This window comes from Oryzias latipes, chromosome 17 (genome assembly GCF_002234675.1).
Source record: "Oryzias latipes chromosome 17, ASM223467v1".
Taxonomy (NCBI): domain Eukaryota; kingdom Metazoa; phylum Chordata; class Actinopteri; order Beloniformes; family Adrianichthyidae; genus Oryzias; species Oryzias latipes.
Window position 1 is genome coordinate 13253705 of NC_019875.2, and position 11662 is coordinate 13265366.

Genomic DNA, 11662 nt, shown 5'->3' on the forward strand with positions numbered 1-11662 from the left:
AGTATCCAGTCGCCCTTGGCTAATTAAAAAATTTGAGAACCACTTATATCAAATACAAGGCATCAAATCCAGCCGAGCTGTAATCCTTTGCCACGTGGGATGTTGACCTTCCTCATCTACAAATCTCCTTGGCTACTCTTCCCATCTACTACTCCTCGATGGCCTCCTGAAGGTGCGTCCCTCTGAAACTGTCAAAGGTTACTTTTCTCATCATTGGAATATATAAAAAATTGGTGTTAAGATTTCGTGCAGGTCATATATTTCACTATCATTTCACTGTTGGAATTTGTAATTATGGTGGTTTCTAGGGTGCGATAAATCCACAATGGGTCTTTACCTTTACTATCTACTAAATTTCACTTTCTCAGATTTGTTTTTTAAAAGCACTGTTATTTAATTTATCTCAATCATTTTGAAACTGATCAGTTTCTGGGTTATTTATATATTCTTGTCAAGACTAATACTGCTTTGTTTTTATCTATGCATCGCATCCTGAGCCTGCGAACACCTACGCCCCGATCAGCTTCTCCGTTTCCAGGAAATGATGTCACCCATGCATTCCTTGATCTGGTGCTGCAACGATGACTGCTCGACGTACCTATTGCTGCACTGAAAGTGACGGGGCGTTGGACCTCCTCTGCATTCCAATGACACTTCTGACTGAATTAATTAATCAATGTCAACCGCAGAATGAATGTAAATTCTTCGATTATAGATGTTAAAAGAAAATTATAGCCAGGTGGAAGCCTCAAAATTTAGGTTGCTCTAAGTTGTATCATAGTCTGCGAGGAGCTCGAATCTGGTTCTTAAGCTCATTTGTTTGTAGTATGCCAAAGAAGCATAGTAATTATGGGCGTTGAACTCGTTCTTAATATTGGGATGGAACCTCATTATATGGATGTTCCTTGAGCGCTTATAATTGGTATGCCAAATGGAGAAAATTATGGCTATTAAGCTCGTTCGTGGTACTGTCGTTGGGAGCTTCGAAATAATGGATGTTACTTAAGCGCGTGTATATATAGTTGCCAAAATGGAAGAGTTTATGGCCATCAAACTTGTTCTTGGTTTAATAGAAGTTCCAATAATGGCTGTTAAGCATGTCATACGCCATCGGAAGCTTTGGATTGGATGTTAAGTTAGTGTATCATACGGGTTGTTTGGCGGTTTAAATTATAGTTCTGCACAGCGTTTTGCGGAAGTGAGCTTACGTTCTAAGATCACGTATAAGTAATTTTATGTTGGCTCCCCTTTTGTTTCTTTCCCTCTCTCTTTCAGATAGTATGTTCCTCTAGTGGTTTCCACGAACGGGAGCGACCCTACGGTCAATGGTGCCGGGTCACACATAGCAGATCCACTAGATAGCATGTCCCCTTCGTGGCGCTGTACTCGAACGGGGGCGGCCCAACTGTCAATGGTGCCGGGTCACACATAGCAAATCCACTAGATAGCATGTTCCCTTCGTGGCGTTGTACTCGAACGGGGGCGGCCCAACGGTCAATGGTGCCGGGTCACACATAGTAGATCCACTAGTTAGCATGTTCCCTTCGTGGCGCCGTACTCGAACGGGGGCGGCCCAAACGGTCAATGGTGCCGGGTCACACATAGCAGATCCACTAGATAGCATGTTCCCTTCGTGGCGCTGTACTCGAACGGGGGCGGCCCAAACGGTCAATGGTGCCGGGTCACACATAGCAGTCATACTGGGAAATGAAATGAAAATGGAATGCTGCCGAAAACACACCCCATTTTATTACACACTGATTATACATTCACATTTTCTCTTCTTCTGGATGATTTTAGTGTTGGGGGTTTTGTTACCCGAAAGTTTTATGGAAATTTTATGGAATTTTATGGAAGTTTTATGGAATTGAACGGAGCCTTATGCCAAACGAAAATATGTGAATGCCAACTTAAAGAATGTGGAAAAATGTCAAATAAATATTTCTTACTGCAAGAGTTGTCTGACTGAAATGACGATTTATCGTATTTCGGGCAGATACTCGAAGCAGTGTTTTCAGGTAAATACCCCAGGGCGGTTCAGTTAATTAACTCACCTGCTCAGCCTCCTATTTAAGCCAGGTGCGCAGTTGTTCATTCTTTCTTACCTTCAGCGCTCATTCTTCGCCCCACCCTCCTCCCCGGCTTCCACCTGTGGGCTCCGTAAAGGGGGGTTTTGTTACCCGAAAGTTTTATGGAAATTTTATGGAAGTTTTATGGAATTGAACGGAGCCTTATGCCAAACGAAAATATGTGAATGCCAACTTAAAGAATGTGGAAAAATGTCAAATAAATATTTCTTACTGCAAGAGTTGTCTGACTGAAATAAAGAAATAAATATTAAATATTAAATAAATACAGCTGCAAAAGTGTAAAAAACATGCGGTCTGCAAAACATGTAAACTGTAAAAAAATATTACAATTATTATTTGATACCCCTTATACAGGCCCTCACTGCAACCCTTAAATATACCAAAAATAACAAAATAGAACTTTCATAACTGCAAATGGAGGGGTGTTAGATGTTCCCTTCCCTTCTTTAAGAATCAGTTTTAATCACATTATCTTTCATAAACAAGATTTAAAACCTAAAATAATGCAAAAATTATCTCATAATGAATAATAAATTTTTTTACTTCATTGACTGTCTTTTTTTCCCTTATTTTACTTGATTAAAATTCTGCACCATTGAAGTCTTTTTTTTTTTTTCATTTGTGGTTGCACGCCTGTGGCGTTGATGCTGCGTGTTATCCTTTGTTCAGTTGGAAAAAATAAATGAACTTTGGCTTTTAGCCAACACGTTACTGGCTACATCATCCAAAGGCCGCTAACAAAGGACCAACACTAACGGGTGAAGGACATCCGGTCGACACGGAAACACACAGACTTTCTCCAGCTCCACCTAAAGTGCAAGTCCTGTTCTGTTTTAGAAAACGTCCCAGTCTTCGTCAAACAAAGCCAGTTTAGTACCATTTAATTTACCAAAAAAAATGAACTTCTTGACGTATATTGAGACTTGGCACAGAGTCCTGCTCTGTATTTACTGAGGCGTGTCCCCCAGGATACTCTCAGGAGGTACAGGCCACGGTCATGGAGGAGCCTGTGGTTTCCCACACCAACCTCCAACTGTCCCCTGCCTCTCTGCCTGAGCTGTTCTCATTAGAATGTCTCTCATTTCAGTGTCATCATGTCCCACAACAATATGACTTTATTACCCCCAACCTATAAAGTCAGGCTTCATCAGTACTGTGTCCACACCCAACCAGAGAACCTGATCCTGAAAGCTCAGAACTAAAAACACAAAAAAGATTTAAAATATTTCACCTCATAGACAAGAGCAGGACAAGCAGCTATAGATTCTGTGAAAAAAAAAAATATCAGGACTTTTAAGAACATCCGCTTACAGCAAATAGATCCATGAACGTCTTTGTTTACCTCGTCTAAGCTGGTATCTGGATCAAAACGTCAATGTTGCTCACCATTTTCGTTGCACCAGTTATGTGAGGGGCTGTGGGAGAGAGTTTAAACAAAGGGGTCATTGCTTACCTCTGCACCAACAGTCCCACAACTCAGAGGTGAGTTTGTGATGAACTTGTGCTGCTCTGCAGAAACTATGTCCTGGAAAACGGCACAGGATTTTTTTTCCGGTCATCTTTTGATCTATTAAAACAGTTTTCCCAGGGATCTTTTAATAATGATTATGCTGTTTTTAGACAAAAACAAAATTAATAAAACTGTGTTATTTCCAAGAAGTTGGTTTCTGCAGAGTTTATCAGATAAGATAAGATAAGATAAGATAAGATAAGATAAGATAAGATAAGATAAGATAAGATAAGATAAGATAAGATAAGATAAGATAAGATAAAGATTTATTGATCCCAGCTTGGGAAATTTGGTTGTTACAGCGTCAGCGTTAGGCTAAAGATACAAACATACAAACAATAGATGACAACAGAGGACCAATCAGAAAGAAACATCAGTGAAAAGAACAGTTGTATTGCGTGACAGCTCAGGAGAGAAAAAAACAAACAGACAAACCTTAAACGACTTTATCTATTGCGAATGGATGACAAGTTATAGAGTCCAATGGAGTGAGGCAGGACTGATCTCCTGTAGCGGTTGGTGTGACAGCGAAGCTGCCTTAGCCTGCTGGAACAAGTGCTCCGCTGACCATCAAGTACAGGATGGAGAAGATGCTCTGGATTATCTATGATGGATACCAGCTTATTCAAAGTCCTCCTCTCCATCACAGCTTCAAATGTGTCCATTTTACAACCGATTACGGAGCCAGCCCTTCTAATCAGTTTGTTCAGTCTATTACTGTCCCTGGCAGATATGCTGCCCCCCCCCCCCAGCAGACCACCGAGAAGAACAGAGTGCTGGCCACAACAGACTGGTAGAAAAATCTGCCACTGGATTGTGGGCGGGACCAATATGGCATGGAGTAATTTTTAAGCCTGCTCCAATTTCCAATCATCCCTCTGTTTACACTCTCTCCTGCTAGCTTACAGCCCCACACACCCCACTCAGAAATGCAATTTTGAGCTTACATTTCTGTACACATGTCCTTAAATACAGAAAAATGCTAGAACATGTTCAAAACACCAAAAACACGATTTTTTTTTTATCACAGTGGGGGTTGAAAATAGCCACGAACCGATTGGAGCACGTGACAATAGGCCCGAGGGTCAACTCCAGAATCGGTGTTGTCAAAAACAACTTTTATCCGTCACCTGAACGCATCTGGACCCCATTGCACGAACCTGTGTCTTCGGGGAATTCCCGAAGCCTCACGTGACACAAACTCTGTACCGTCATTGGTGAGAGGCACGTGTCCGTGTCTGGGCGCTTACGTCATGGCAGAGCATCCCAGCCAATCCAAGAGAAGGAGCAGCGAGCGTGGCGTAAAAGCCGCCCGCTGAACGCTGCGTCCTGGGTGCGGGTTGAAACCGGAGGCGGTGATTGTTGTTGAGCAGATGAAGTTTCTGTTGGTGCAGCTGCTCTGAGCAGGTGGACGCAGCAAACGCAGTTCCGGTCCAGAGATCGAGACCTGCAGGATGTCAGCATCACCTCAGGTGCCCTCGCAAAGACTCGTATCCAGGAGTGCTGCAGCAGAAAGAGACGTTTCTTTTGTTTCGCGGGTTCTGGACGGATTCTTGTTTTGCAGGGACTGATCAAAGCAGCTCCTGGGTTTACTCGTTAGAAGGAGCAGGTGGAGGAGCACAGTGATGGAGGAAAAGAATCCCCAGGACCCCGGGGGCCCACAGAACTTCCGCCAGGAGTCGAGCCGCGGCGTGTGGCCCCTGCTGCAGCCGCCGGGTCACCAGCACCAGCCCACCAACTTCTACATCGACAACATCCTGAGGCCGGACTTCGGCCTGCGGGGGAAGCGCGGAAAGGAGGCCCCGGAGGCCCCGGAGCGCTGCACCGGGAGGAGGGCCCCCAAACCGGGGAGCCCAGGGGCCGCAGGGCCGAGAGGGAAACAGAGCGGGGACCTGGACCGAGGCTCACACCTAAAACCCGGGGACGACGAGGTGAAGGTCAGGGCCCACGAGCAAGGCACCGAGACCAACGCAGCCAAGCCGATGCTGTGGCCGGCGTGGGTTTATTGTACCCGTTATTCGGACCGACCCTCAGCAGGTTAGTAAAAGCTTCTTTTAACGAAGTTAGATAATAATAACTAAATAAACTAAAGCAAAATGTTTTTAACGCAAATAAAAACTAAATGGTGCGAAAAATAATAACCCCCCCACCCCCTTTAAAGAAGTCTTTAATTAATTCTTTTTGAACGATATATTTTACTATGAGGTTTAATCAGTTTGAACAGAACAAAAACGTATAGGTTCAACTCCCAGAACTCATCATAAACTTCTCTAAGTTTATTGAAATTTAATTTAAAAAAAGGGAAAAACTTCTTTTGTGAGATGATGGAGAGGCTTGGTGTGTTTTGTTGCTGCACGATGGTCAGAAAAAAGCCTGAAGTCTGTTTTTTTCTGTAAATGTTTAAAAAAAAAGAAATGGTCTAAAAATAAATTTTAAAGCTTCCAAATGTTTGAAATAGTTCACATTAGTTCAACATGAACACAATAGTTCAGCAACAACAAGGGAGGTGTTTTTGTTACATTCAGATTTGGGTTTGAAACTTAAAAAAAAGAACTTGAAGTCAATTTCGCGACAGAATAAAAAAAATGGGGGAAAGGCCTAAAAATTGAGGAAAAGGCTTCGAAAAAGCGAGAAAAAAGTGAGGAAAAAATTCCAAGTTTTACGCCTTTGTTCCTTCGTCTTCTTTGTTCTATTTGCATAATTTTGTACAAAGGGTGGGGGTGAAAAGTGAGGACCCATGGGTCCCGGAGGAAAGCGCCGCTATGGTTCCCAGAGAAGACCCGCACGATGCCCCCCCCCGAAGCTGACGGAGGCCTCCGTCGCTCGGTCCCTCATGGGCCTAAATAGAAATTCTACAGATGTAAAAATATATAAACAACCTTTTATTGATCCAGAATCACACACACTGTTTTTTAGGGATTTTTTATATATTATTTGAATTCAATAAATAAATACTTTAAAGGATTTTAGTGTACAAGTCAGTATTGTGAAACTCCGTCCCGTTTAAAAGCCTGATCATACATCCTAAAACGAAATAGATTTAAAAAAAAACTCTTTCTACTCATATTTACTTTGACTTAACATGTAAAAAGGTGGGATTAAAAAAATATTTTAAAGGTGCAAGAGTTGGAGTTAATATTTTCATAATGCCAACAAATTATTTAGCAAATAGATTTATATTTATTTCTTTATTTTCTAATTTCCATAAACATAAAGGCATTTTACAGAAAAAAAACAAACAAAAAAACCTGATGGAGTTGAGTTTTCTCAGACAAAAGCTGTTTTCTCTGAGTTTTAAAGGGGCGCGCGCTTCGTCTTCTGCCTCTTCTTCCACGCGCTCAGGAAAACACGATCAGTCATAATGGGAGGTCAGAGCCCCCCCTCCCCATGGGACGATCGCACGCTATTGGCCCGAAACGCTCGTTTTCTGAACCACTAACCGGAACCGAGCTGCGTTTTCTGATCTTTTTCCCAAACCTTATTAGAAGTTGGGGTGTCTTTGTTTGTTTGGCTGAAGCTTTGCTTTGCCGCCCCCTCCTATCCGCAGGGCCCAGATCCCGCAAACCAAAGACAGCCGCCGCTCCGTGCAAAGAGGACAAGCGGCCCCGCACCGCCTTCACCTCGGAGCAGCTGCAGCGGCTGAAGGAGGAGTTCCAGCGCAACCGGTACCTCACGGAGCAGCGGAGGCAGAGTCTGGCCCGGGACCTCGGCCTCAAAGAGTCCCAGATCAAGATCTGGTTTCAGAACAAGCGTGCCAAGATCAAGAAGGCCTCCGGCGGGAAGAACTCCCTGGCGCTCCACCTGATGGCGCAGGGACTCTACAACCACTCCACGACCAAGGACGGCAAGTCTGACAGCGACTAGGAACTCGAACCCACGACGAAAACCCCATGCAATAAAGCGCGATTTAAAGTTTCAATACCGCAACAACCGCATATTTCTATGTGCGGGCCTCTGTTGGGGGGGCTGGGTGGTGTCCTGTGTTCAAATCAAGCGAGCTCACGCGCTCCGGCTGACGAAGCGCGCGTGACAGCACGGACAGTGGAGGGCTCTGAGAGCACGCGCTCTTTGATGACCTGTGTCACGTGACTCTACGGCCTCTGTGGGCCTCTGATTGGACACAACCGAGAGAGGCGAGTCGGTTGGCACGCTCCCGAACCCAACCCCAGGTAGTCCAAACCCGCAGGTGAGCGCACGTGAAGGGGCGCATGCGCCCAGCAGAGCACTTCACATACAAAAAAACAGTTTGTGACCTCCCTGCTCAGGCCTCCCGCGCCCTGTCTCCCGGGGAGAGAATACCGTAAAGGGTAGAGAACACCGCAATGGTGCGAACGTGTGAACAAATGCGGGAAAAGGGACATGAAAAACGCGCACAGAAGTGCTTTAAATGTAGAGGTCGTTCTACCCCATGAACTGAAGATCAGTTTGTAGTTCTCGAAACAAGAAGACTTTTTTTTTTATTAATAATATTATTCTTTTTCTCTGCGCTGCCTTTATCTGAGCCTTAAAGGAACCACGGGCTCCTTCACAATAAAAACAGAAAGATTTTGCGCTTTCATCTTCATGACTGGAAGAAACAAACCCAAAGAGATTTTCCATTTTTTATTTACAAAGCTTCACTTTCTTATTTCCCAGCTATATTCTATACTTGAAAATGAAATTCTGTCTTTGCTGGCTCTTACTTTAACCAGACAGGAACCGGATGGTGCTTTCAAATGAAGATTTTTATTATTATTATTTTTTTTTTTTATCAATGTGAGTCTAAAGGATTCAGCCTTAAAATGTCACAAAGTCTGTGGTCGTTTCCTGTTTTTTGCTGTGTGCCGCTTTTTCATGAAGTGGATTTCAATAACAAAGCATCTGCGACCTCCAGGACTTTTCTGTCTGTCATATTTAGACTCAACGGTTTTGTTTTGGAGCTAAACGTTTCATGATAAAAAAAAAACATGAATCCCCACGTTAAATTTAGACAAAAGAAAAAGTAGAAAAAGGAAGGAAATATAAAGGATATATTATCGTTTCCAATTCATCATTGTTTATGCTTTTCTGTCTACGAGTATCCTAAATGTTTTTTAACGTCAGCAAAAAACGTGTTTTGTATTAAAAGTAACTTTTTGTTTTATTTTTATTTTATTTACCAGAAGTTAGAACAGTTTTTGTTCTAGTTCCAAAGCTTTTCATGCCAAATTATCCATTAAACAGATTTTATTTCTCCACATCTGTGGATAAGTGTCTCATTTTCTGCAAAAACACGTTTCTTTGGGGTTTTTTAGCAGTAAAGTTACCTATTATTTATTGTTTAAAAAAAAGATTATTTGTTAATATCTGAAGGATAACGTCAATCCTGCCAAAGTAAACAACCTTCTGGAAAAAAGAGACAATTTAAATGAACAGAATCAGCGCGTAATCTCTTAAGAGTCTCTGTAATCCGTTCATCTAGTAAATTAAAATCAGACCTGATTAGACACATTGTATGTCTGCTCTTTGCATCCGTGCAATTAGTTTGGTCGGGTCGTAAAACCAAACGCAAAAACGCAGTTTGCGCGTTTTTGCGTTTGGTTTCACGCTGCCTCCGCGACACAACAGAGCGTGCAGCTTCTGCAACTTGATGTTGACTAAGTGATCGGGAAAAGATAATCGGAAGTAAATCTGTGTGAAGCCTCGTTCCATAGAAAGCAGCCACCTCGGCCCTAAAATCGGGAGGCGCACGAAAAGTTGAAGTATATGGTCATGGGGCCTCATTGATCTCCTCATACTTCTGATTGTTCCGCAGTTGAATCCAGACAGACAGAAGCACGTTCGTGTTCAACACCTTTTACTCCGTGGCTTCTTATTTAGGCGCAAATTAAGGAAACTTTCAGCCAATTATCGCATTCCAAGTTGGCCCAAACAATTTTTAATGTCAAATAAAATAAATATAAAAGGTTAAAAAAATGATAATCATAATTAAAAAAATAATGATAATAAAGTTGATGTCAAAACTTTTTGTGTGTGTGTGTGTGAGGGGTTGAATTCCCATAAATGTATGCGCTCAAAACCAAGAAAAAACACAAAACCTATGGACGGAGATTTTACCAAAAACGTGTAAAGTAAAACGAGAACACACACACACAAACAGGTAAATAACAGAATTAAAAATCTATCCCAAATTTTTGATGTTTTTAAATACATAAAATTCTTTGTTTGTGTTTTAGAGACTTAAGAATTCATGTTGCAAGGGTCATTGAACGCACCACAGTGTTCCTGGCATTTTTTAATCACTTCCGTTGCCGTGACAACGTATTTCCAGATTTACTATTGGTAGGAAGCCACAAAATCTGCCTGTCTGTCAGGGGGAAGTGTTTCGCTGCTCATATCTGAAATATAAATGCAAGAAAAAGTCATCAGGAGTCTAAGACGATAAGACGTTACTTTCTAGAAGAAGAAAAAAACATTTTAAGTCCCTTTTTTTCCTAATTCTACGTTAGTTTTTTTCGTGTTTTTAAAATTATTTTGTTTCTTTCACCGTAAAAACAAAGATATTTTCAAACAAATACATTTACAAAAATAATGTGCAGATCTGCTCAGGAAGTGCTTTTATTCAACCAGAGTAGCAGTGAACCATCGGTGTCTTTTTTGGAATGGATCACATTTCTTCTTCTATATGGTCACAGTGACTGACTTGCTGCTGGATCCAGAGTGGAATGTCATCCCTCATTAATGTGGGAGCAGGCTGGTCCCCAGCATGAAGAGGAGGAGGAGGAGGAGGAGGTGCCAGTGGCTGCTCCAAACAAATACATTGTTAAATTGCCAACATATATATTTTTAAACTTCAATCTTCCAATCCATCAAGCACCGAACAAGAGTCTGTGCCGGAACGGGCTTTGGTAAATAACAGTTTTCCTTTTCCAGCTGCAATCTACTTATGTGCGTTCCTCACAAATGTGGCTCCATAATAACAATAATAATAATAATAAACAATGACATGAAAAGTTATGTCAACGAATCTGTCAAACAACTGAATTTGCTTCCTTTTTTAAGCAGTTTGCATCAAGCTAACTGTGTTTGGTTTCAAACAAGAAGTTTCTTTACATCTTTAGTTGAAAACATGCAGAACTGATGTTTTCCATCAGTCCAGCTGGGTTCGGTGCTGAATTCCTTCTCTCTGATAGAAGCTGTAATGATTTGAATGTTCTTTTGATGAATGAATTCTGGCAAAAGACACAGCCTTTAGGGTGGCGTTAGACTTGTGTGGTTCTGACCTTGGAGTTGTTGCAGCGTTTAAGATTCAGTTTCTTTTGATTCATGGATCAAACACATTCATTTGGATTGTTTCATAAATAAATTCAAATGTAGTCCATTCGAATGTTTAAACAAGAAAATTGCATGTTGGTTCTTTAAAAATGTCACCTTTGCACTGATCTTTGGCTATGAGCTGTCTTATGGGGGTTGCCATGCAACGCATCAGCGACCGCAGCCAAAGGGAGAGCAGGAAAATATCAACTTTACGCAAAGTTCTTGTCATAATCGCAGGCTCTGGGACAGGCAGTGGCAAAGGGCAGGAACTTGGAGAAAAGAGAGGTACAGATCACAAAGTGTTGATGTCTTCCATGTCCCCGTCAGACAAAAGGGCAGCCCATCCAGCCCCCTTCCCCCCACTGGGAGATTTGGCCGGAGTTCTTTAAATGCTTCCTAGTCAACTTGGAATATGGAATGAAGGGGACGGACTCTTTGTGGCGGAAATATAATTCTGGCGACTAAAAGCTGGAGAAGGTAAAGAATGGGGGGATGACATCAGAACGATTTCACACCCAGGCCGTGGATGGCCGGGCCTGCCCCGGGCCTCGCTGCGCTACACTGATCAAAGCCTGCTATACTGCAACCCATCCCCACCACACAAAAGGGGAAAAAAAAAAAAGAACACTTAACTATGCTAATCTGAAGGACAAATATTTTTTTAATCTTATTAAAAAACAAGTTAATGCCAATAATTGGTGGGCAAACTTTGTGCAGGGTGATGATTTCTGAGGAAAAAAATCCAGCTCAGAGGGACAAAGTTCCCCTGCTTTATTTCTGATCTGTC

General features: G+C 42.2%; 1 protein-coding gene across 1 annotated transcript; it reads left to right on the plus strand.

Moving 5' to 3' along the window:
- The first annotated feature begins 4856 nt into the window (after positions 1 to 4856).
- On the plus strand, positions 4857 to 10602 carry LOC101161508 (homeobox protein engrailed-1-B). Its single transcript, XM_004078875.4, has 2 exons — positions 4857 to 5637; positions 7148 to 10602. The coding sequence occupies exons 1-2, from the start codon at positions 5226 to 5228 to the stop codon at positions 7462 to 7464; spliced, it is 729 nt and encodes a 242-aa protein (XP_004078923.1). The 5' UTR covers positions 4857 to 5225; the 3' UTR covers positions 7465 to 10602.
- The last annotated feature ends 1060 nt before the right edge of the window (positions 10603 to 11662 follow it).